Source organism: Saccopteryx bilineata, chromosome 6, assembly GCF_036850765.1.
Source record: "Saccopteryx bilineata isolate mSacBil1 chromosome 6, mSacBil1_pri_phased_curated, whole genome shotgun sequence".
Classification (NCBI taxonomy): domain Eukaryota; kingdom Metazoa; phylum Chordata; class Mammalia; order Chiroptera; family Emballonuridae; genus Saccopteryx; species Saccopteryx bilineata.
In genome coordinates, this window is record NC_089495.1 from 55,091,069 (window position 1) to 55,118,268 (window position 27,200).

The 27,200-nt window shown below is 39.2% G+C and overlaps 1 protein-coding gene and 1 long non-coding RNA gene across 2 annotated transcripts in view; one reads left to right on the plus strand and one right to left on the minus strand.

Moving 5' to 3' along the window:
- Positions 1–27,200, minus strand: part of LOC136307721 (uncharacterized) — a 530,662-nt gene that overhangs the window by 468,855 nt on the left and 34,607 nt on the right. The gene's annotated exons all lie outside the window — the stretch shown is intronic.
- TGDS (TDP-glucose 4,6-dehydratase) lies at positions 908–22,801 on the plus strand. The gene is made up of 12 exons (XM_066236954.1): positions 908–1,069; positions 3,106–3,172; positions 4,573–4,641; positions 6,930–7,020; positions 9,933–10,075; positions 13,001–13,099; positions 14,325–14,384; positions 16,315–16,358; positions 17,045–17,210; positions 19,160–19,218; positions 20,200–20,297; positions 21,402–22,801. Exons 1-12 carry the CDS (start codon positions 984–986, stop codon positions 21,485–21,487), a joined length of 1,068 nt encoding a protein of 355 aa, XP_066093051.1. The 5' UTR covers positions 908–983; the 3' UTR covers positions 21,488–22,801.

Here is a 27,200-nt window from a genome sequence, read left to right on the forward strand (position 1 = left end):
ACTAAAAAGGTAACAAATGACACTTCTACATATACTGGGTATTCCCATCTTTTTAGGCTCTGCCAACACATTGTTTAAAAAACCAGGTTTTTATTCACCTAGTTGACAACATTTACTGATGGTTTACTCTGTTCCAGGTTTGATCCTAGGGCTTTGGGATTTTTATCAGGAAACAAGGCCCCTGCCCTCATAAAGCAGGGACAAGCAATTCAATATAAATGATTATAACTATTATGGAGAAAAATTAAGGGTAAAGTGGTTCGCCAGGGCTGGAGTAGTTTGCTATTTTAAATGGCGTGCTAAAAGGACTTTCTAACAGGGTAACATTCAAGCTCAGAATTGAAGTAAGGGTAAATCCTAGTCAGACATCGGGGAAACAGCATCCAGGCCTAAGGGAAGTGGCTAGCCAGGTGAATTCAAGGAAAAGCAAGAACAGAGGCTAGGGCAGAGTAGGAAACGATCTAAGAGTAAGAGCTAGGAAACATTTTTACCATGATTGCAAGCAGCTTGCTCTGTTTGTAATAATAGTAACAACAACAGCAACAGATCATTTTTGCTATTCCAATCTCCCATCTATACTATGCAAGAGAATTCCCCAGAAGTTCTCAATTCAGCAAGTGCTAATCTGTGGAGATGGCTGTAGTAAAAGAATGGGAAGAAGGTAATCATTCAAAACTCCGACCATCTGTGTAAGACCTAATTCAGGCTGGTGGCAGCCCAGAAAACGGTCTAGACCCCACTTTCTCATAGACTCCCTAATAGCTCCGATACAGAATATCTGCGCCTGCGCAAAGGCGCGCCGGCGTTTGCGCACCCGGTGATTCTGCCCAGCCCTTCAATGGGCGGGGATAAATCAATTACACCCGGAAGCCGACGCTGCCCCTGTTAACGTGTCGGGGGAACAAGACGCGTCGTAAAAGGTCGCGGTGGAATTTTTATAGAGTCCTGGCGCTTTACGGATTCAGGCAGTGCTGAGCCGAAAGATGTCAGCTGTGGGACCTGTGGGTTCTGTGGCTCCTCCCGGGAGCTTTGCGAAGCGGGTCCTGGTGACTGGAGGTGCTGGTTTCATGTAGGTAACGGCGTTGCTGGCCGAATAGGGGATCCCTGGAAACCCCAACCTTTTCCTGCGGCTCTGCTTGTCCTTGGCAACTTGGGACCAGCTTTGGGTGTCTGATAAGGGGAGGGTCTTAATGCACGACTAGGATCTTCCTACTTCTTTCCCGGCCTGCGAAGACCTGGTTCCTTTGAAACTGCGACTTCTTTAAAACACCCTCCCCCCAAATCAAAGGTGCTGGGTGCTCTCCGCCCTCCTACTTGGCCTGAGATTTACGTGTCACACTCTTACGAGTACGTACAGAATTATAGTAAGCTTCTCAACCCTCCTGAATCTCCACCCCATCCCTACTTCACAGGCCTTATACATGCACCAAAAATCACTTTTTTTAATATAACAGCGCACGCATTTATTCAGCCTACTGAAAAACCCTCCCGGTACTAAGCATTTGACGCCTCTTTCCCTCGTATACCGGCAGGCAGAAAGTCCTCTCTCCGTACTTCCAAACTATCCTCAAGGCCATTTCTCACCTCCCTTCCCCGTCTACCCAAGCCCATGTTACTGTCTTCTTTTGCCACACTACTACTGTACAACTGTAGACTTCTGATTGGTCATGGTGCTTCCAAGTCCGTTCCTCACAAGCCAGTATTATTAAGTAAAAGTTTATAAAAGTTTTACTCCAGTGTCAGACTTAGACTAAAATCCAAACTCTTTACCATGTCTAGAAGACTGGCAAGTGCCCCAAGCACCACTTTTCCAGCCTGATCTGCCAGGCTACCCTTTGTTTTTCTGTGCCTGACACGCTTACCATCTTGCTGTCCCTGGAACATACAAGCCTTCTTTCTTGGGCCTCTGTACTTGCAGATTCTCCTTTGCTTAGTCTGTTTGCATCACTCAGTTCAGATGTTTGCTCAGATAGCTCCTCAGAGAGACCTTATTGGACCACCCTATCTAAAATACTCCTTTCCCTACTGACACCCTTATCACTACTGAAATTGTATTGTGTATTGCACTTACTTGTTTATTGCTTGCCTCCCCACTTTAGAATGTAAATTGAATAAGGGCAGAAACTGTTGTTCTCTCAGCACTTGGAAGAATGTCTGGCTCATTTTATAAGGGTCTATTGTAATTATTGGATGTATGAATATTTAAGTACAAACAAACTCTCCCAGTGTCTAGTGGAATAAGAGGAACATGGGACTCTTTCTCCCACCCCTCAGCCCATTGTCACATTAAATCTTCCCTTCTGATCTGACAGTGACTTGGAGGAGGGTACCAGGCAGGCAAGTTTCACTAATGAGGCTAGGAGCACGGACATAAAAGGGTGGTGCTGGTGTGATAGTGCTGGTCCAGCAGGGGTATTTCTAAAAAATGCTATGAAAGGGCTGTCAAGTACAAACTCATAATTTGGTTGAAGGCTGCCCTTGTTCTTGCCCTGTTTGTATATGTGATAAAATCTGGTAAATCATCTCACTCAGTTGCACCTGTGGTTCCACTTCAGGGTCCTGTAAGCCCAGGAGCCAGTGTGGATATCCAACTCAGGATTTCTTCAGCTTGGAAATCTAGGTTTAGTCTAGGAACCCCCTGATTTACACCATCAAATTCTTGTACCAAGATATAGGAATTGCAGTAAGACTACTGTGAAACAGACAATTCCTATGCTCATACTAACGTAATTTTACGTAATTAAACCTACAGTCTCTGAAAAGGCTCATTATTTCCATTTTCACTGACCACCAACCATGGTATTTATCTTCTTGCTTTACTCCTGTCCTCAAAGCATGCATGGTCAGATCATTTGGTTAAACTAATTTTTCCTTATACCCAGGACCAGTAGATGCTCTGAACAGGGAATATAAGGCTTTGTGTATTGATACTGTTGACAAGGCTAGTGAAAAGTATGTGTGTGTATATTCAGTAAGTTATATTTCCTGCAAAAATATAAAGGTCTCCTTGAATAGTTTCCTAATATTTGACTGCTTAGGGTAACTTTTAAGAATTTATGGGAAAGGTCAAATTTTCTACTAACAAGATATACTTTTTTCTCATAGTGCATCACATGTGATTGTCTCTTTAGTAGAAGGTTATCCAAATTATATGATCGTAAATCTAGACAAGGTGAGTTTTATAAAAATGAGCTTCATGCACTGAAACTTAATGTATAAATATTTTTTAAAAGTATTAGAATCCTATCATGCTGATATTTTAGTTTCTTATTTAGTCATTTTAGCAACTTAGTCATGTGTTCATGCTGTATTTAATCTTATATAAAGACTTTTGAAACTTTATTTATTATGGTAGCCCATAAAGTAAGGTGGGTTTTTGTTTTTTTGTTTATTTGTTTTACAGAGACAGAGAGAGAGTCAGCGAGAGGGATAGGTAGGGACAGACAGACAGGAACGGAGAGAGATGAGAAGCATCAATCATCAGTTTTTCGTTGTGGCACTTTAGTTGTTCATTGATTGCTTTCTCATATGTGCCTTGTCCGTGGGCCTTCAGCAGACCAAGTAACCCCTTGCTCAAGCCAGCGACCTTGGGTCCAAGCTGGTGAGCTTTGCTCAAACCAGATGAGCCCGCGCTCAAGCCAGCGACCTCGGGGTCTCCGCATTCTAGTCCTATGCTCTATCCACTGCGCCACCGCCTGGTCAGGCAAAGTAAGGTTTTTTAGAGCAGTATTTTTACCAAAAAGAAGAAAAAGAAATCTTCAACCTAAATTCAATGTTTAGTGTTATCTTGTGATTATTAATCTTTTCTGTAGTTGAAATATTTTGACTATTTGATTATCTAAATGCCACCTCATGGAAAATTTTATATATATATAATTTATTATATATATATTTAAAATTAAAATGTAATTAAATTAATTTAACTTTGAGAATTTTTCTGTATAATTGGAGTTTCCCTTGAGAGTGAAAGTCATGATTGGTAACCACTGAATTTTTTATTTTAAACACAAGATGCAGTTAGTTACCTTCATTTCATAAAACATAATAGTAAAAATGTATAGTCAAAGAATAACCGATAACTGTTAAGTCTTAGGAATTTTTACCTGTCCTACTGTCATGGACAGTAATTTTTTCCCACATCTCTATACTGATTTACCAGCAGTTAACTAAAAAAAAAAGTATAAGGAGTTATAATTTATGTAACACAAGTGTCATTGTTCTCAAGCATTAATTTTTCAGTAAGAAATGGTAAACTTTTCTAGCCACCAGGGTCTGGAGGCACCTACATCTGGGTAGGAAAAATTTTTAAAGGAGAGAGTTAACAAGTGATATATATATTTTTTGTATTTTGAAATGATAACAAAATTACATGTTTCTGTTTTCTTTTTTTTACTTTAAGATATTAGAAATTTCTAAAAATACAAAAAGCAAATATTTTAAGAAGACATGTTCTTGTATTACAATCAAAACATCTATATTCTTTAAAGTAAATTCATACTTTATAGGAAAAGCTAAGCTATTATCACTTTTTGTGTTTTTTCTCTACCCTCCCTTCCCCTTACTTATTTTAAGCTGGATTACTGTGCAAGTTTGAAGAATCTTGAAACCATTTCTAGCAAACAAAACTACAAATTTATACAGGTATGAAAGTTTTTCCTAATTATATACGTAAATATTATACTGTACCTCTTTAGTTAGTCAGACATTGTATCTTCCTTCTTTACAAACTCGTGTGATGTGGGCTTGGAAAGCATGCTAGTTCAAGATCTTTTAGTTTCCAGAAGTACCACATGCTATAGAGAGTACTACTTTTAGGTTGATACCATATATAGTTACATGTGATTAAAGATGCCTTGGCAGATCTATCACTGAACTTACATGGTTTGTGATTTTTAGGTCCTCACTATTTTTCTTAATAAGGCCTTGCTGGGATTTAAAAAGATTGGCATAAAGTAGGGTGTTACTTAGGTCAGCCAGCAGCCAAAGAGCCCACCAGGTAGCCAGCAGGATAGTCTTTTCCCATGAAAGTTGGAAGGCTGATTCTAGCCTGCCTGTCCGCCTCTCTCTCTCTCTCTCTCTCTCTCTCTCTCTCCATATATATATGCCCCAAGCTCTATCCGCTGAGCCACTGGTCAGGGCCAATAGTCATTTTTTTATTTTTTGACAGAGTCAGAGAGAGGGATAGATAGGGACAAACAGACAGGAAGGGAGAGAGATGAGAAGCATCAATCATCGGTTTTTTGTTGTGACACCTTATTTGTTCATTGATTGCTCTCTCATATGTGCTTTGACCGTGGGGCTACAGCAGACTGAGTAACCCCTTGCTCAAGCCAGCAACCTTGGGTCCTAGCTGGTGAGCTTTGCTCAAACCAGATGAGCCCCGTGCTCAAGCTGGCGACCTCAGGGTCTCGAACCTGGGTCCTCTGCATCCTAGTCCGATGCTCTATCCACTGTGCCACCACCTGGTCTGGCCAATAGGCACTCTTAAAAAGAGTCCCAGCTATAAACCAGAGAGCCAGGTTATTAATTTGCAAAGGGAATGTTTAATGTCAAATGCAACTATGTATCCTATGATTTACTTCTTTTATTTTAGTTATTCTAGAAACATTCTTTTTAAACACAAATTTGAAGAATATACTGAGCAAACATTTCATAATTCTTTTTTTCTTTTTGAAAGTGTTTCTTTCAGTTGCCAAAGAATTATTGAGAATATATATTTTTAGAACTACACATATAACATCAAAAGTACTATACTTGCCCTGGCCGGTTGGCTCCGTGGTAGAGCGTCGGCCTGGTGTGCAGGGGTCTGGGGTTTGATTCCCGGCCAGGGCACACAGGAGAAGCGCCCATCTGCTTCTCCATCCCTCCCGCAGCGGAGGCTCCATTGGAGCAAAGATGGCCCCGGGCACTGGGGATGGCTCCTTGGCCTCTGCCCCAGGCGCTAGAGTGGCTCTGGTCACGACAGAGCGACGCCCCGGAGGGGCAGAGCTTCGCCCCTGGTGGGCGTGCTGGGTGGATCTTGGTCGGGCGCATGCGGGAGTCTGTCTGACTGTCTCTCCCCGTTTCCAGCTTCGAAAAAATACAAAAAAAAAAAAAAAAAGGAAAAAAAAAGTACTATACTTATAAGTTTACTTAGTTGTGACTGAATGCATTTTTTGAAATGTCATTCCAGTTGTAAAACCTTAAATATATTTCAATAATGGTTATCTCAATCATTAGGAAAATATGTTTAACATTTTTCCTGTTAACATGGTGACCTTGCCTGATCAGGTGGTGGTGCAGTGGATAGAGCTTCAGCCTGGGATGCTGAGGACCCGGTTTGAAACACCAAGGTCGCTGGCTTGAGTGCGGGGTCTCTAGCTTGAGAGTGAAATCATAGACATGACCACATGGTCACTGGCTTGAGCCCAAAGGTTGCTGGCTTGAACCCAAGGTCATTGGCTTGAGCAAGGGGTCACTGGCTTGGCTGGAGTCCCCAGTCAAGGCACGTATGAGAAAGCAATCAATGGACAACTAAGGTGTGGCAGCTATGAGTTGATGCTTCTCATCTTTCTCCCTTCCTGTTTACCTCTCTCTCTCTCTCTCTTAAAACAAAACAAAACAACACATAGAGATCTTAGGTTGGCAAGAATGTTACAGAAAAAATCTAGCACAGTCCTTAGTAATAGTTAGTGCTCAATAAAATAGTAGTTTAGACATTTATTTGCAGAAAAATTTTTTGAATTATTTTATATCCTAGGATGCTGAATAAAATATATCACTTATTATTGTACTTATGTGACCCTTCAGTTGAATTTTTAAGATATTCTCTATTAAACTGGGGGAGGGGGGGGATTAATTCTTTTCTTCCATTTTGTTTTTTATACATTAAAATGGTTTTTATGAATTAGAATGCTCAATGAAACTTTTCATATTTGCTTTTTAAATAGGGTGACATATGTGATTCTCACTTTGTGAAACTGCTTTTTGAAACAGAAAAAATAGATATAGTACTGCATTTTGCTGCACAAACACATGTAGGTAAGCATTGTTTTATGTTACCGTTATGATGGGCAAATGATTTTTTCCAGTGGCTTATTAGCCTAAATCAAAGTCTAGTAGTGGGGGTGAACAAGTAGATAGATACTTAATATGTGTCTTTGAAAGCTCTACCAGAAAAAGAAGCCAGTGGTCACTCTGTCATCAAGATAGTTGGGGCTTTTCAGGTCACTTTTATTAGTGTACGTTGAAATGTAACCTTGAATGCTATCTTAAAACTGTGAGTTTAACCAAATTCATCATAGTTATTACTTCTGAGGAGACATTGAAACTGTATTTTTTTATCTTGTTTTTTTTTAAGCTAAGTATTGGATATACATTTGAACATTATATTATTTGTGCTGTTTTTTCCATCTGAGAGTCTTCTAATAATTTGTCTAACATTTTACATTGTGAAATATAGCATATTCGGAAGAATTTAGAAGTCATACTCATGTAATGGTCACTGAAACAAACAAAAGATCGAATGTTGCTGAACTCTCTTTAGTGTAGTATTACTACTGCTTTAACCTGATTTTAATGTTAGCATTTCCCTTTATTTTCTCTACAGTTCTGCTGTCTATATATAAATATTTATCCCTAAACAGTATAAGTTAGTTCTGCCTGTTTTTACAATTTTATAAATATGTATATATATAAAAAATGTAGGTTTTGGGGTCTTTTTTATTCAGATAGATTCATGTTGTTGGATGTAGGTATAATTTGTTCATTTTCAGTGACATAAAATATTCTTCTATTCTCAGCGCATACCACAATTTGTATATTAATTTTACTCTTGATGGACATTTGGATTGTTTACACTTTGGGCAATTTTGAACAATACTACTATGGATATTCTTACACATGTATCTTGGTACATATAAATACACATAGTATATATTTCTGTCAGTATATAACGAGAATCATAAGATCTGCACACTTCAGCATTAAACTTACCACACAAGTTATATTTAGAAGAGTAGCTTTTAATCCCTATGTTCTCCTCTGTCTCCTGTTGATAACTTTGTATGCTTTAATTTAAAGTTTATTTTTCCTCTTTAAAAAAAGATGCATAATCTACTGCTTTTAAGAGAAATGGTAGTCTAGTATACTCATCTTTCTCCATCTTTTTATATAACACAGTGTGTCTAGGAGATCATTCTAAACAATGTAAAGATATTTCTCATTCTATTTTTAATTTTCATAGTACTCCATTGTATGGATGTACCGTGATAGGGCTTATTTCCTACATTTTGCTTTTCTTTTTTATAGTGGTTGGCTTTGTGCCTGTGTCTTTTTTATATCTCTCAGTTGACACTGGAAGTATTTCTAGAAGTAGGCTTGCAAGGCATATTCATTTTGCATGGGCTGCCAAAACAAAATACCGCAGACTGCGGGCTTCAAGAGCAGACATTGATTTCTCACAGTTTTGAAGGCTGCGGGACCAAGATTAAGGCGCTGGCAGGTGTGGTTCCTTTTCCGCAGGCTTCTTTCTCTTCTTGGATTGCAGGTGACAGCTTCTCACTGCATTCTTACATGGTCTCTGTGGGTCTCAAGTGTCTCTTTTTGTGTCCACATTCCCTCTTTTAAAGATACCAGTCAGACTGGATTATTGAGCACCCCACTGGCGTTGCTTTAACTAGTCACCTTTTTAAAATCCTGGGCTAATGGTTTTCAACCTTTTTCATCTCACGGAACACATAAATTAATTACTAACATGCTCAAGCACACCAAAAAAAATACATTTTTTGCTGGTCTGACAAAAAAAAATAGATATAATTTTGATTCATTCACACCAGACACTTATTGTGTTGGCTGTTGTCATTTCTTTATTTGAAAATCAAAGGGAGAAGTGGTCAGTGTCCCTGACTAAATAGTCAGGTATTGCATTTTTTAAAAATTCTTGCAGCATCCTGGTTGAAATCTGCCCTAGGTAAATTTTAGGGCTCCAATATGAATTTTGAGGGAACACAATTCAGCCCCCTAACACTGAGTTAAAGTGTAAAAACATGTAATTCACCTAGCTACTGGAAAATTTTCTTTGTTGGGGTGTAAACACTTTGTATACTCATTTCCAATGTATAAAGAATCTTTTATCTTATAGTCTTACTAATAAAACGTAGTATTGTCAATTAAAAAATTTTTTTTTGCCAATCTGGTAGGTAAGAAATAGTATCTATAAGTTTTTAATTTGGATTTCTTTTATTGTAATGAGATTGAGCATCTTAAGCTTAAGGACCTTTGTATTTCTCATCTAAACTATTTGTTTATGCTGACCATTTTACCATAGAATTGTTACTTATTTTTAGAGCTTCCTTATAGAATGGTTATATTAACATTTTGTTTCTGATAAATTCAGATGTTTTTTCCAATTTGTTATTTATCTTCTTTATAGATTTTTCTTAAACCATATAAGAATTTTTATGTAGTCAAACTTATTAATTTCTTTTCTTTTGCTTCTGTATTGTGAGCCATAATTAGAAAAGTTTCCCTCATTCCCAGATTATAGAGAATTGATTCTTTAAAGTGAATTTATTTTAAAATAATTTATCCAACAGTTTTCGGTAATAACAGTTTGAACTGAAAAACAGCCTTCTAGCTTAAACTGAAAGTTTCAAAATTGTCTTAAATTTAAAAATATTTTAAATTTAGATGTATCATTTATTTTTCTCCCTTTGGAATTAAAAGTGTTTCCCACACATTTAGCACTGATGGTTTTCTAGGTTCTAAGAATTTACACATATGATATAATTTAGGTTTAAGAAATCCAAATGGCCATGTGTTTTTCTGTTATTTTTGAAACTATTGCATTTGTTGTTGAATGAACTAAATAGAGTTTCCTTAAACCTGAGTCTATGGTTTGGTGTTTGTTTTGTCCTTTGGATGAGATTATTCTAGCTTTTTCTCTTTTTCAGATCTTTCATTTGTACACGCTATTGAGTTTACATATGTTAATGTTTATGGCACTCACGTTTTGGTAAGTGCTGCTCATGAAGCCAGAGTGGAGAAATTTATTTATGTCAGTACAGATGAAGTATATGGAGGCAGTCTTGATAAGGTAAGCTTAGGAAATGTATATTTCACCTACTAGCCATGGACCATGTAACAAATCTGTCTTATCAAAACCAACTCTGAAACTAAAAAGCTTTTGCACAGCAAAACATACCTTTAACAAAATAAAAAGACAATCCACACAATAGGAGAACATATTCACCATTACGACTGATAAGGGGTTAATAACCAAAAATTTATGAAGAACTTCTAAAAATCAATACCAGAAAGGTAAACAATTTAATTAAAAAATGGGCAAAATAACTGAATAGACACTTCTCCACAGAGGACATACACATGGCCAATAGGCATATGAAAAAGTGCTCAACATCACTAATCATTAGAGAAATGCAAATTAAAACCACAATGAGACATCACTTCACACGGTCAGAATGGCACTCATCAACAAAACAACACAGAATAAGTGCTGGTGAGGATGTGGAGAAAAGGGAACCCTCCTGCACTGCTGATGGGAATGCAGACTGGTGCAGCCACTGTGGAAAACAATATGGAGATTCCTCAAAAAATTAAAAATGGAACTACCTTTTGATTCAGCCATCCCACTTTTAGGAATATATCCCAAGAACACCACATCAGTGATTCAAAAGGAGAAATGCACCCCTATGTTTATGGCAGCATTGTTCACAATAGCCAAGATCTGGAAACAGCTCAAGTGTCCGTCAGTGGATGAGTAGATTAAAAAGCAGTGGTACATATTCACATAATAGAATATTACATGGCAATGAAAAAGAAGGAAATCTTACCTTTTTGGACCTGGAAATTATTACATTAAGTGAAATAAACCAGGCAGAGAATGACAAATATCATAATCTCATTTATATGTGGAACCTAATGAACATGGTGAACTGAGGAAAGAAATAGAGGCAGAGGCAGGGCCACAGAGACCAGAGGGACAGCTGTAAGAGGGAAAGGGGGATGAGGGGATGGGATCAGAAAAGGTGAGGGGATTAGTGAAACTATATATATGTAACACAGATACAGATAACAGGACAGCAAGTCCCAGAGGGAAGGGGGGAGGGAGTCAGGTTCAGGGGGCATGATGGGGGCACGTTGTTGGCTGGTGAGGGTGTTATATAGAGTGGGACACTTGAATTTAAGTTAACACAATAAACTTAAAAATTTAATAATTAAAAAAACCTACTCGACTTTTTTTCATCCTCTGATTATACATCCTTATTGGACTCTAATTGTCATTCCATCATGCCTTCTGTTCAAATCAAACAATGCCACCCCAGTGGCAACAACAGTCCACTGGGTACCGATTTATGTGTAATTTGACTGATAGTATTTTACAAGAGGGCAGCAGATTTCATCTTTTTGTCGCAGTCTTACATACACGATGAATGTTATTCCTGGGGGCCAGAGCATGTGTAAGGTACGCGGCAGTGTACTGCCTGTTCACACAGCAGAGCACACTGGAGTGCCAAGGGGTTAGTGTGAAATTAGTGAAGAAACTAGAACTTGTTCTCATTTATTCATCATTTGTAAACGTCATACTTTTTGTGCAAAGAGATGGGTCCGTTTTCCAGCCTGTATTTTTCATGGTCAGTAGTGACCTCTTTATATTTTGTTTTATTTTTTTATTTTTACCAAAACACATGTATAGTGAAAACAAGCAAGTAGTTTGAAAAATTTTATGAGAAAAAGCAGGCCCTGACTACTTTTTTTTTTTTTTTTTCATTTTTCTGAAGCTGGAAACAGGGAGAGATAGACAGACTCCCGCATGCACCCCACTGGGATCCACCCGGCACGCCCACCATGGGGCGAGGCTCTGCCCACCAGGGGGCGATGCTCTGCCCATCCTGGGCATCGCCATGTTGCGACCAGAGCCACTCTAGCGCCTGAGGCAGAGGCCACAGAGCCATCCCCAGCACCCAGGCCATCTTTGCTCCAATGGAGCCTTGGCTGCGGGAGGAGAAGAGAGAGACAGAGAGGAAGGTGCGGTGGAGGGGTGGAGAAGCAAATGGGCGCTTCTCCTGTGTGCCCTGGCCAGGAATCGAACCCGGGTCCTCCGCACGCTAGGCCGACGCTCTACCGCTGAGCCAACCGGCCAGGGCCCTGACCACTTTTCAATCTACAATCCCACCTCTGAGAAGCAACCATTTTCAGTTCTTGTAATTTTTATCTGCCTAACTTCTCTTTCCTGTTACCATGTCACCACATACAGATGTAACATAGTAGCCAGAATGATTTTTTTTTGACAGAGAGAGATTGGGACAGACAGACAGGAAAGGAGAGAGACGAGAAGCATCAATTCTTCATTGCAGCACCTTAGTTGTTCATTGATTGCTTTCTCATATGTGCCTTGACTGGGGGTCTACAGCAGAGCGAGTGACCCCTTGCTGAAGCCAGCGACCTTGGGCTTCAAGCCAGCAACCTTTGGACCCAAGCCAGCAAACATGGGGTCATCTCTGATCCCATGCTCAAGCCGGTAACCTTGGGGTTTCGAACCTGGGTCCTCCATGTCCTAGTCTGACGCTCTATCCATTGTACCACTGCCTGGTCAGGCAGTAGCCAAAATGATTTTTAAAATGTAAGAAAGATTATAACATGCTCTAAATCTATTAATGTTTTATGTTGGCTTTCAAGGTTCCAAATGTTCTGGCTTCCCTCTAGCTCCGACCTCATCTTCCATTTCTCTTGTCTCATGAAGCTCCTTGTAGTTCCTCTGAACAGACTTCTATCTCAGGGTGTTTGCTCTTGTTCTTCTGCCTCTTGCTTTATAGGGTTGAGGTGAACTTTAAATAGGTTACTACATTAAAGTGCTTAGAAAAATACTAGGCACATAGTTGGGGTTCATTAATTTTTTTAATGTAGTGATTAACATTTAAAGTTTTTAATATATTTTTTGAGTTTTCTACATGGAAAGGATGTATAATACTTTTTTTTTAATTTATATTTTTAAAATTAGGAATTTGATGAATCTTCACCTAAACAGCCAACAAATCCTTATGCATCATCTAAGGCAGCTGCTGAGTGTTTTGTGCAGTCTTACTGGGAACGATACAGAGTAAGAACTGATTTTAAAACTCTCGAATCATTTTTGTTTGGATTTAGGTATTAACACTTCAAGTTAACATTAGCAGTATTTCATTTCTAGCATAGAGGACATATATTGAAAAAAGTTACATATTAAGGAATGTTAAAAAACTGATTTTCTATTGCATGTGTGCAAAGTAGGACTTCTTGTTTCACTCATTATTTAAAGAAGTGATTTGTGTATCTTCTCTTTCTACTTCAGTAATAGGTAGAGAGTTACCTCCCTAGTGAAGAGCCTGCTCCCGGCCATCCTCTGAGTGAAGGAAGACAGAGGAGGGCCGACTCCCTGCCTCTTGCGTGCTCCTCTCTGCATGGTTCACCTCTCTTGGCTCATGAATAGGAGGCAGATTTCCCAGGTGGCTCTGACAGTGTCAGTGTGGGAGCCTTACTAACTGAATTATCAGCTCGAATTCCCTCCATCGGGCTCCCCACTGATCCTCTGGGAGTTGCTAGGGACTGGGTCAAAAAGGCGAGCCAAGGAATGAGTTAACCTGCACTTGCCTATTGTGTCCTTTCCTCTTTCCTGCTAGGCTCTTTTATTTGTAAGGGTTGGCACAACAGGGAAGCCTACTTGAAGTTTAACATGTAACCAAACCTAGAGTCCTAGGTTGGGGGGGGGGGTGTCTCTGAAATGATCAGGTGGAAATTTCCGTCTATCAAACTTATAAACCTGCCTTCACTATATTTATCTTTCCCTTGTCCCAATAAAGAAAGGACTCCTCTTCTTCCTTTTGGAACCTCTTCCTTTATCTGAATCCCAGCCTCTCCTGTCTCTTCAGGAACCTTACATTAGAAAAAAATCCCTTTGCTTCTCTCCTTAAGGTGTGTGAAATTATTTAGCCAAAAGTGCCATATTTTGGATGTGAGGGCGATCTGGCTGTGACATCTGTCACCCCATTGATCGCCAGGGTTGATTCGGCTGATCTGGCTGGCTAGGCGGGTGTCCCCTTCCTCCCTCCCCACTCCATGTGCGTCCCTCCCGAAGCTGCGCGCTCGGTCGAAGAGGACGACCTTCCCCGCTAGAGGAGAGGACCGTTCTTCGGTCAAGGGTATACAAGGAGCTGCGCTCCCCTGCTAGAACCTCCAAACAAGTCTCAAAAGTGCCATATTTTAAAACTGCTTAATTTTATATAATCATTATTTTGTAATCACTATTTTGGACCTTTCCAATACCTTAATATTGAATACTCTTTAAGTTTCCAGTTGTCATCACAAGAAGCAGTAATGTTTATGGACCACACCAATATCCAGAAAAGGTACATTTTACTTCTGAATTCAGAGTGCGTTTTAATGATTATAACTCATTTGTAATAATCTCTCTTCAGTTACTTGTTCCAAGTTTATGTTGTAATTATATGTAATTTTAAAATGTTATATATGGCATGCGCAGATCTCTTTGGAGCCAGAGTTTTTACCACTGGTTTACGGACCGGTACCAGTTCGCCAGAAACTTCATGCTGGTTGGACTCTAATGTGCATACATCAGGGTGGGTAACTCTTTCACAGACCAGCACAAAATTTCTGGAAGACCAAGACCAGTTCCGCGGACCAGTGTTTGAAAAACACTGATTTAGAAAGTTTGAAGACTTGAGCTTAAGTCCCTACTTAATATTCACCTGCCGTCATGTCCATAGGCCCTTAGAGCATCACCTTTAAATTGAGGGATCATCATAAGCTTGGAAAGGATTCTGAAGGGTTCAGCGAGATGACACGGGGAAATGCCTCGTACTTTGCAGATTCTCAAGCACTGCAGAGTCCTCCCTGCACTGCTGTCACGCTGCAGTTTAGACTCTGGTTTGTCAGGCTGTAGGAAGAGGGAAAAGCTCGGTAGTGATACAGGAGGCTTGTACAGAAACTTATCTTAGACCTCACAGTGATGAGATTTGGTATGGAACAAGCCTTTCCAAGTGGGCAGAGCCGCCATCCTAAACTAGTCCCAGGATTCCTCAACTGGAAATACTGACTTCAAAGGGCAGTTTTGGAAAACAGAACTTCAATTTTTTTGAACTAGTATTTGCTCAGTGAAGGCAAAAGGAAGTATGTTGCATGTAGTAGAGCGTTATCAAACCTATTTTATATTAAACCATTTTATTCATATTTTATGTAACCTTTCTGCAAGCAAAGTGTTCCGCAGAGAGAATGTGTAGCTGGGGTCTTTGCAGAACATTGTTATTGTCTTGTTACTGTTCTGTATGAAATCCCCAAATAGGTCACATTAGCATCTTTCTCCTTTGATTCAGTTATATTGTTGGCACTTCTATTGAGTACAGTGTGTGGCCCCTGAAGAATAAGACGACTGAGGTTTGGTCCCTGTCTTCACTTATACCAATAACTGAAATGCACTGAGCTAAAGGCTGGAGGATAGCTCATAGACAGGACAAATAATTAAACAAAAGAAAGAAGAGAAAACGAAAAAAAAATTTATCTTACATTCATATGATTAACTGTGTTGGAGTTCTCCAACCCCTCTTATTGTTGGAGGCCTGAATGTCTTCCAGAGAGTAGTACAAAGAGGGCATGAAGAGATGTAGTGAAAGGCTGAACATGCCTGTGTGGTTGGTTCTGTATCATTAAACCCAAGTCTAAGTGACTAGTGCTCTATCTCTGCCTATGGTTAGAGACCCAGTTTTTTACTTCCAGCTTGTATTAATCTGTTTGCCCAAAGGAAACGGCCCTCACCATGCTCTGCTGGTATTAATATCTACTTTTCTTAGTTTTTAGAGTATCTTTAACAGGTTTATTATAGATTTAGTAATTTCACCCTGTTTAACATAAATTTTCTTTGACTCCAGGTCACTGGAACGTACTTTTTTATCAGTGTCACAGGCACTTATTGAGTAGCTGTTATATATAAAGCACAAGTAAGCTAGGATTCCTGCTTTATAAAATCAACACAGAAGTGAGATTGGTAATAAGATGAAATTGTTCATAAAGACTTTCCACTATATATTTTTTATTTTCATATTTTTCTAGCCGATAACTTGTTTTTGTGAAATAGGAAGCTATCTTAGAGTTCCTTTATTCTTCAGAGTTAAAATAGATTTTTCTTGAACTCCTGATAAGAACTGGAATGTATCTAGATGTATATTTCTTAACAATAATAATGTTTTAATCTTATTATGAGTTCAGATTCATACCAGTGAGCAGATTCTCAAAGTCTGAAATGATGTTTAAATATTCTTTTAGGTTATTCCAAAATTTATATCTTTGCTACAGCACAACAGGAAATGGTATGTTGTTATTTTCCTTTGTACCCGTGTTTTTCTGAGATGTCACTGATTTGGTGACAGTCTTTCTTGACAATCATGAAGTCTTAGAGTTGGAAGCCATAGAACTGAATGTCTCAACACATTTAAGAATTCCTTCTATTGTATAATCAGTTTCATGGTTTTTTAAATAAGTACCTGTAATTCATCTTTATAATTTATATCTAAGATATTTTCAGTTCTAAGTGAAGGGACTAAGCAAAAGAACCTCATAGACACAGTCAGCAGTATGGAGACAGAGAAAAATATTCAGTTCTTAAGTGATTTACTCTGTAACTTTCAGTTATTACATAAAATCTGACAGCTATCTGTATATAACTGTACTGTACTTTTTTGAAAGGATTAATTCATAGAATTGTAGATATTTCTTCAAAATGAATTTAAAGTATACAATTGATGATTGTTCCTCGGGGACAGGAATTTCTTAGGCATTTTCCAATTTCCTGCTGAGTGCCCTCAGAAGATTTGGAAATTATTTAAGAACTATAGATAAAATTTAGAAAAGTATGGAAAATTTCTGTTTTCAGTAAAAGACTTCTAGGATCACCACTTGAAGTGGCTTTTCTGGAGTTGCATTCTGTCATTGTTGTACTCTGTCTTAGGAAAGCTTACTCTTACATTTTATGATTCCCTTTATGTAATCTTTTTAGCTGTATTCATGGATCAGGACTTCAAACAAGAAATTTTCTTTATGCTACTGATGTAGTAGAAGCATTTCTCACTGTCCTCAAAAAGGGGAAGCCAGGTGAAATTTATAACATTGGAACCAATTTTGAAATGTCAGTTCTCCAGCTTGCCAAGGAACTAATACAACTGGTATGTATATATTGTGAAAGGGTACTATTTTCAAAATTGTCACTAATTTAGTGACAGTAATCACTAAGTCAATATGCTTACAGTTTATTTAATTGAAAACTGAATGAGTAATAAGTAAAATTTATAATTCTGTATACCGGCAATTTTCAACCAGTGTGCCCTAAGAATTTTTAAAACATTCAGTAACTGACTCTTTAGTCAGAGGCACTGACCTCTTTTCCCTTAGACTGTCAAATAAAAAATGACAACAGCCAACACAATAGGTTTCCAGTGTGAATGAATCAAAATTATACCTATATTTTTGGTCATATTAGCAAAATATATATTTTTTTGGTATGCTGCAGAATTTTAGTAATTAGTTAACGTGTGCAATGAAATGAAAAAGGTTGAAAATCACTGATGTATATCATCTATATGCTGAGACATCATTTGAAATTATATCACTCATTAGTAATAGTTTTTCAGGAAAAAAATCCTAACATGTTAAATGTACATAACTAATAAAAATAAAAGACATATCTAATTTCAGAAATGTAAAATTGTGTGACCTAGAATCAAGGAACAATGAAAAAGAAATAATTATAGTTATAAGTGTATGTATATTTGTGAACATCAACTGTAAATCTCAGGATTCAGTAGAAAGACTGAGTAAATTGAAAAACTTGTTTTCATCTGTACTATTCTGAGAATACTCTGTATTCCTAATATGGGTTTTCCATACCAAACTATTGTTTGATACCAGCTGGGTGTCCTACAATTGAGCTCAATTCTGATATCTTCCTGGAGATGGCGTTAGGTCCCACAGGTCAGGAATCAGTCCCACAGGACTGCCCTCGGTTCAGATGCCAGTTAGAAGATCCTGGGTGCCATCTGTGCTTCTGACCCACCAGCTATAAATCAGAGGTAATATGCTAGAGTGGCTCACAGAACTCAGGAAAATAGTTTACTTTCTAGATTACCATTTTATTACCCAGGCTGTAACTGGGTATTGTCCTGTAACTGTATTGTCCTGTAACTCAGGACAGCCAGGTGGAAGAGACGCATAGGGTAAGGTGTGAGGGAAGGGGTCTGGAATATTTATGCTCTTTCAGGACACGCCCCTCTCCCAGCACTTCCACATGTTCAGCCTAGAAGTGCTCCAAGCCCTGTATTTTGGGGGGTTTTCTATAGACTTCATTAAGTAGGCATTAATTGTCACGTTGGCCATTGGTGACTAACTCAACTGCCAGCATCTCTTTTCCTTCCTCTCCCAGGTCTGAAGGGAGCGGGGCAGAGTTCTATTCCTCTCATCACATGGTTTGTTCCCCTGGCAACCTGCCCCTATCCTTAGGGGCTTTCCAAAACTCTGTTACTAACGTGAACTGTGGTGTGGTTGAAACGGACTTATTATAGATGGCAAAAGACACCTGTGTCTCTCATCACACTGGAAATTCCCAGTGTTCTAGGTGTTCTGTGCCAGGAACAGGGATGACGACCAAACATGTATTTTTATTATAAATCAAAATATCACACTGAGAAATGACCAAAAGCCAAAAAATTTATTTTCTGCCTTAGTATACAATGTGTGTTCTTTTTTCCTTTTATTGATTTTAGAGAGAGAGGAACGGGGGAGAGAGAAAGAGGAACATTGATTTGTTGTTCCACTTATTTATGCATTCATTGGTTGATTCTTGTCTGTGCCCTGACCAGGGATCCAGCTCACAAGCTTGGTGTAGGGACGACACAAACCAACTGAGCCATCGGCCAGGGCAGTGTGTATTCTTTCTGAGCTTCAGACAGAATTTGGGTTATAAAGTACAGAAAGTATTCCTAAAACGCTGTTCATCTTAGCTGTCTCTCCTGCTTTCAGGAGCTTGTTTTCTTGTCTTTTGAATCTGCTATTGAATATAATTGCTATTCTCTTGTCTCATTTTATAATTTGATTCAAAAACCTTTTTCCATTTCAACAGATCAAAGAGACCAATTCAGAGTCTGAAATGGAAAACTGGGTTGATTATGTTAATGACAGGTGAGTAACAAGTCAAAACATTGGGGAAAGATTGTGAAATCTTAGATACTTACAAAATTATAAAATTAACCAGAAACTAGTTTGTTTGTTTTGAGTTTTCTGCTAAAATATTTTCTTCTAATTTTAAATGTCATGAGAATAAAGTATAGCATTATAACTTGCTGTATGATTTTTAAAAAGTTACTGACCTAGCCCTGGCCAGTTGGTTCAGTGGTAGAGTGTTGGCCTGGCTTGTGGAAGCCCTGGGTTTGATACCCGGCCAGGGCACACAGGAGAAGCGCCCATCTGCTTCTCCACCCCTCCCCCTCTCCTTTTTCTCTATCTCTCTCTTTCCCTCCCGCAACCAAGGCTCCTTTGGAGCAAAGTTGGCCTAGGCACTGAGGATGGCTCCATAGCTTCCACATCAGGTGCTAGAGTGGCTTCAGTTACAATGGAGCAATGCCCCAGATGGGCAGAGCATCACCCCCTGGGGGGCATGCTAGGTGGGTCCCAGTCAGGCACATGCAGGAGTCTGTCTGACTGCCTCCCTGCTTCTCACTTCAGAAAAAAAAAAAGTTACCCTTCCCAAAGCTGAGGTTTCCTTGAGTGTGAAATAGACAAAATAATATGTTGTTTTTAAAAAGTATTGAATATTTTAGGGTTTAATTATAATAGATACAAAGTACCCAACCCAGGGTATGGAACACAAGAGTTCTGATAAGGTTATATATATTTATTTATTCATTCATCATACCTAGATTGTGCTGAAATAAGAGAATCAACTACAAAGAGTGTTAGGCATCTGGGATTATAGATGATTTTTAATATATATATATATATATACACTTTATTTTATAAATTTTCTCTGATCATGTCATTAGGTAGAATTTTTTGAGAAAAAAAGTTTGAATTATGGTAAAGATGAATGGCCACATTCTCTTTAATACTCAGATTTGTAAAGATATTCCACAGTGTCATTTTAACTCTGTTTTGTTTTCCAAGACCTACCAATGACATGAGATATCCAATGAAGTCAGAAAAAATACACGGCTTAGGATGGAGACCTAAAGTGCCTTGGAAAGAAGGCATAAAGAAAACAAGTATGTTATGAATTGGTTATTTGTGGGGCAGCGGGTTCAGAAAAATTTAAAGATAAAGTAGTTTATTTTTTGAACACTAAAAATTCAGAATATTGTGATGAATCATTTTTACTTTTCAAATTGTTACTTTAATGTATTTCTAGCAATAGTAATATATATTTTAAGTATATATCTTGAATTTCATAGACTAACTTCTAATTAGTTTTCCTTTATCTTATTAGCATTTATGAGATACCTATTTCATTGATTCTCAGGTGCACATATTTACTTTTCATATCCTTGAAAGGTATGTGTTTGACTATCACTAGTATCCTAAAATTATTGTAACTTTTTCCTTTATTGTATGGAAAATAGTGGTCTATCTTAAGAAAAGTGGCATCTTAGATTTGATGACATATGTGTAGTTGCAGTCTTTAATATCTTAAGTCTTTTTATATTACAATAAATAGGAAGCAAATTGACTATGTACAGAAATATCTATTAAAATATGTATGAAGTCTATGTACATGTGTTAAAAGTTCTATTCAGAAATATACTTATGAAAAGAAATGTCCAGATATAAAAAGGTCTTGATTTAAATCTTAAAATACAAAGTACTTCTGTTGAATTTCAAAAACAAGTTCAAAGATAGTTAATCTTTTTTTCACTATAAAACTTTACAAACTATAGTATAGCAACATAAAATAATTCACATATTAACAGAAGAAAACTCATCTCTCATTATGCCTGTAATGCAGTATTGCTACCTTTACAGGAATAAAATGTTGCACTTACTTTTTATAACTTTAAAACCAGTACAAATGACTTACCTCCTTTTCCCCCTGAGTTTCTTAAAATCAGAATGTCTTTAAACACTTTTATCAGCAAATTTGATATTGAAGCATTTGTGATGTTAAAAAAAAGTTGGTTTTTAAATCTGAATTTTAGTATGATGAAGTATCTTCTGATTAATCTCAGTTCAAAATCAAATTGTTTTCATCATTAGGCAACCCTTGCTTGGTGATAGGTGTTGGGCAAGAAGTTTCTTACTTGGCAGGAACTCAGTAAATTTTGGTTAACTGATGTTTAATTTTTAATTTTTTTCTCTTGTTTTCTTCCTTTCAGTTGAGTGGTACAGAGAGAATTTTCACAACTGGAAGAATGCAGAAAAAGCATTAGAACCCTTTCCAGTAGAGCCATCATTTGTATAGTCTGGACAGTTTTTGGAAAAAGAAAATTATTCTACCTCGACAAGTGATACGAAATCAAGTGACCAAATGAAGCGTCTTTTATTTATTTGGAATTAGATTCGTGACTTTTTGTACAAAATTCAAATGCAAAATGCCTCAATCTTTGGAAAAGTTTCAGTATTGGCATGGGATTTAAATATCAAAATTCTTTCAGAAACATTTTCTGAATTAGGAACCCATAGGCATAGGAAGACTCCTTCATATGAGTGGGCCGGGAAGGAGGGACCTCCTGGTTCTGAGAACAAGGGCAACAAGAGATCTGGACTGATGGCAGCTTTGCTGGCATTGAGCTCGGGCAGCTTCCCAGCCTTTCCCATTGCCTAGAGTCACTGAAGTTTTCCTTTTTAGGCAATATAGGATGAGATCTATGCCCTAATTTTTTTTAAGGTATGATATTGTGCTATAGTTTCTTTAAAAATGGAACAAAATGGAAGCACTTTTAAACTTTTGATAATCTTGTAACTGATTAAGTTAAATGGTTTTTAAAAGGACAGTTTTTATATTTTTAAAATCAGTCATTGAACTTGTGTTTACATAACCTTGTAACAGAAATTTTATCATGTTTTTATCATATTTACCATATAAAATGATTTTATTTATAAAATCACTATTTTAATGTATTTAAAATAGAGTATGTTCTTTTAGTAATGTATGTTTTTATTTTGCTGTAGAAAAATTTTTAAAAACTTAATTATGTATTTTTAATTCCTCTCACCCCTGAAGCCTTTAAGATAATTTGAAAATGTAGCTGATTGGATATTGCGTTGAGAAAGGAAAAAGAGTCAAAGATTATGCTTTCTGGCTTCAGTGCATAATTGGTGGTGGTTTGTGTGGTAGGAAGCAAGGTCATTAACTCAGAGGTTGGAGAGGGTGGGCGGGGGGATAGGAGTGAAAAGAGGAAGCAGATCCAAAATCAGGAAGAGGATTTGCCAAACAGAAATCAAACACAAACTGAAGTTGAACATTTGTAACTTCAGAATTCTGAGATACGTGAAAATAGACCGAGCCAGAATTGGGAATAGTATGAGTCAGGTCAGGCAAAAGGACTAGAGAGTGAGGTGGCCTGAAATGATGCTCCGCCGGTCTTTGCTGTGTAGGGAAGAACAAGCTTCCTGCAGGTAGTGTAGCTGCAGAGGAAATGGAGATGGCGGGCGGGCACAGGGGAAGCTGAGCAGAGCTCGGAGCCTGGGAAGTTACAGGCAGATGGGACCAACTGAGAGCAAATGGTCTGTGATGGAGTTTTGTAATTGAGGGCAGATGACAAAATAAAAGCACTTTGTGTCATTTGTTCTGTGTAGTTTGTTCTTGTACATACTTTTGTGTACACTTTTATTTCTAATTTTAATATATTTACTTTATTGTACATCTTATCTCAGGAGATGGCCTTGACAGACATTAATAACATATAATAAAAAATCAGTTTATAAAAAAAAAATGCCAGAAAAATGTAAAAAGATTAACGCTCCAAATCATTTGTCACAGGGATATGCAAATTAAAATAACGAGATACACACCTATTAGCCCAGGGGTCTCAAACTCGCAGCCCGCGGGCCGCATGCGGCCCGCTGAACAATTTTGTGCGGCCCGCAGACTAACCCACAAAGTTCAAAATATTTTGGATAAAATTAAGTAAGCCTAGGGGCCTACTTGTATTTTTCATTTCTCTAGCATCCTAGCTAGATATTAGCTTAGTTAACAGCAGTTGTGATGCGAACTACAGTTTCTGGTCGATTTGTGACACTGAGTAAACTGCATGTACGATTGTGCTTGTTGTACTGATTTTTTTTTGTTTTCAACTGCAGTGAGAAAAGTGTTGCGTAACAGTTGCCTTTTGTAGACCTAGTGCGGCCCGCCGAAGGGCTGTGATCTTGCTCTGCGGCCCACATGCTGAGTTGAGTTTGAGACCCCTGTATTAGCCCAAAATGACACCACCAAATGCTGACAAGTGATTCCACTTATTTGAGGTATTTAAAACAGGCAAATTCATAGACACAAAGTAGAATAGAGGTTTGTCATCTTGCCCCTGCAGCGCAGGTACAAACATGGTTACTGGGCACTGCACCTGGAAAAAAGTCACCTGACCCTGAAAGGGAAAATGTCACAAGCATGCCTTTTCATGAAACCAACTTTGTCCCCAGCTTATAACGCAGCCCGGCGCCAGCCTCTCAGTCAGTACAGAGGACCTTCCCTTCCTTTGTGCTGCCTCCCTTGTGCTTGAGCATAACCTTGATAAGAGCTGTCTGAAATTTCTCTGGGGTCTTCTCTCAGTTTCTGTGTTGGGGAGCTCAAGAATCCTAATGCCAGTTACAATTAGGGATCTAGGAATGGAGTTGGGTGAAAAAGGGCTGCATACTGAACCTGACAAGGTCAAGGGAGGCCTGCCTGGCAGGTGTTAACAAGCTCAGAACCAAAAGTAACCACGGAGGACAATCTGAACATAAAAGTCTTAACTGAAAGTGTGTCCTAGGCCAGAGTAGTCTCTTTTCCAGATCGCTCAGGACACCTGCTGTACCAGAGAAAGAGACCACAGACCCACCTCACTGTTACCTTGTTCCCCACATTCCATCTCTGCTGTAAATGTTCATTGTTCACTGTCCTGTACCCCCCAGTGTAAAAGAAGCATGTGTTTCTCTGTTTTGCATTTTTTCCCAGTCCCGGGGATTTCCCTACTTCTCTTTCTCCCACCACCTTAATCTACCCCCAGCAGATTTCATGTGACCCTCCTGACGTCGTCTCCTTTCATTCTAATGTATAAAATAAGCTGCAACACTGCCACTCTCTGGAGCATTTTTCAGTCTCAAAGCTGAACAGCCTCAGGATGGGGCTGGTCACCAGAAAGATCAAGCAACTAGAAAGCAAGATCTTTTAGACTGAGAGCCCGAAAACAGCTCTATAAAAACTCACGAACAATGAGATTTGATGAGCATCCAGGTCGGTGAACAGGTGGAGAGGCCGGGCAGGGGTGCACTTGGGGAAGGCGTGGGAGCTTGGCACTTTGCCCACATCTTGCCCTGTGCTCACTTCCCTCTGGCTGTTCTTGAGTTGTAGCCGCTATAATACAGGTTTCGTGTTTCCCTGGGCCTCCCTAGCAAATGATCAAACCTGAGGAGGAGGTGATGGGGACCTGAAATCTATAGCCAATTGGTCAGAAGCACAAGTGACAACCCAGACTGGCAATTGGTACCTGAAGTGGGGACAGTTGTGGGATCAAGCCCTTTACTTGTGGGAGCTGATGGTAACTCCAGGTAGATAATGTCAGAATTTAATTGAATTATAGGACAGCTAGTTGGTGTCCTCAGTAAATTGAAGAATTGCTGGGTGTGGAAAAAGCACACATTTTGGTGGCCAGGAGAGCAATAATAGCAGAATGGGGAGTAGAGGAGGAAATTGAGTTTTCAGAAACGTGTGTGTGTGTGTGTGTGTGTGTGTGTGTGTGTGTATTTGCCTGGAATGGAATACTGTACTAATGGAAGAGTGTGCAGTAGAGTAGGACAGATTGATGACGGCTCAAGGGTGGGTGATTGACAGGGTACCGTGTCTGAGGAGAGGGGCTCCAGGGGGGGAGTACTGGGTTGGGTGGAATGAGATGGGTGGGGTTACCTCTTTCTGGACCAGTAAAGACAGGGATTGGATGAATTTTACATACAGAAACTTCAAGAAAGGAACATGAGGGAATTCACCATGACCTCAATTTCTTCTTGAGTGGTGAGGAAGGCATATTGGGCACCGAAAACCAATAGGGTCATTGCAGTCTAGATTTTGGGGGGACAGGTGTGGGGAACTGGCAGTAAACTGACAGTCTGCCCAACCCCCCACCTCACTTGTTCTGTGAAGTTGCTAAAGGCTGTTTTTTTCCCACACCTTCATATTAGTTGTGATGCTGAATTGTTTCTGCTCTCCTATCCTCCATGTCCCTTGGAAAGACTGGAGGCAGTGTCTTTTTATCCTTTGTTTTGTGTAGGTAAGATATATATGGTGGGGGTTTTCTGCACTTGGTAGAATTCTTGGGATGCCTTGGAAATATGACTTTGTTTTAATGATCTCTTTGATTTGCTAATGACCTCACTTTGCCTTATAAATAAAGCCGGTAGAGGGGTGGAGGCTCGCCCTTTGCAAGCTATCTTCTGTGTTGCAAAAGGTCCTCCTGAGCCCATCCTTTTTTCTTTTAAGCCTATTTTTCTTAATTCTGCGCACTTCCCACTCAGGACCTGGAATTACTAGCTGTGCTGGTTCGCGGCAAAGGCAAAGGGGGAGGGGAGGGTTTTGAAGAGTCACAGAGGAAAATGAAAGCAGAAACTACCATTGCCAAGGTGAAGGCACAACCCAGTCTGAAGGCCATGAATTTATAGTGGCACCTGTTATAACTATTGAAAACACTGCTGCATTGAACATCCCTGTATGCAACTATCTGGACAGAGGTGAACATATATTTCTGAAGGATTGATGACCAGAAATGCTGTTTCTGGGTCCAAAGCACATGCATTTAACACTGAAAAGATACAGATGAAACTGCCTGTACTGTAACTGTTGGTGGCGAAACGGCACCAGAATGTTACTGATGATTGGACCTCGGTTCAGCAACCTTGGTACTTGGTTCTGGCTAATCAAAAATTCAGTCAAGACTCTAAAACAGAAAGTTTGTTTAGAAAGTCACAGAGGTAGAAATGAGCTATAGAAGAAATGGGCTCAGGAAATAATTGCAGAGGCAAAAGAATGACCCTTGGAGCTTGGAAGAAAGAGAGAGGCCAGGAAAACTGGCTGGGGGCTGGGTGGGGAAAGGTGCAGGCCTGCTCTGTAGAGAGAGCAGCACTGGGTCCTTCATTGTGAGAATGTGTATCTGGAGGTCCCAGGGGAGCATCCCAGTAGAATATTTATCAGCTTTTCATGTGCATTCTTTCAGAACTGTGGTCTCCACTGATTGTTGGCACTAGTGCAGGGAGTCACTAGTCAATGCAGCTTGTGGGTCAAATAGATTTGCAGATATGATGTATATGTTTGCTCCCTTATAGTTTGCATTGGGTGTGGGGGACAGGCTGTAAGCAGACCAGGTCGTTATAGCCTAAGGCTTAGTTTTAAGACTAAGCTTTTCCCCACACTCTTGACTGTTGCATGATGTGGGTGGTGCACTCTTGTGAGGAATCCCATCATGCCTCAGATAAGTGACTTTGTATCAGAGACTTCCTTGTTGTATATTGGATTAAAGGTTTTGATTTCTATACTATAAAGTGGGGCAGACCGAGAGCTTGCTCTCTCTTGGTTCCTGAAATTAGCATTAGAGGAGAGAGCAGAGAAAGGAGAGCAGAGAAAGGCCACATGGAGGGCAGGAGAGACAGCCAAGATGGCAGAGTGGTGAAGGAGAAGCCAGTTTGTGCAGAGAGAAGGAGATGGGAAACAGAGGTGAATAAGACTGGTGAGCTAGAAACCTTTGATTCTAGGAAACTCGGATAAGTCAGTAGCTTTGTGAGCACTGAATGGAAAGGGAAGTGTCTTCCCACTGTGTGTTTTGCCTGCCCGCTGGGTGCAAACTAGGATTAAAGATGATGGCCCACCAGTTTTTGGCTCCATTGTTTCATTACTATCTGTCCGAATCTAAAGCGAACCTGCATGGGCCAGGTGGCTGTTATGGTGGCTGTGGCTACTGGCTTTACATAGTTGGTCCTATAGCATTACTAGT

Coding starts and splice junctions, on each gene's coding strand:
- TGDS (XM_066236954.1), top strand. CDS start 984: ATGTCAGCTGTGGGACCTGTGGGTTCTGTGGCTCCTCCCGGGAGCTTT. Junction 16,359..17,044: donor CTACAGCACAACAGGAAATG/GTATGTTGTTAT, acceptor TAATCTTTTTAG/CTGTATTCATGGATCAGGAC. Junction 20,298..21,401: donor AGAAGGCATAAAGAAAACAA/GTATGTTATGAA, acceptor TCTTCCTTTCAG/TTGAGTGGTACAGAGAGAAT.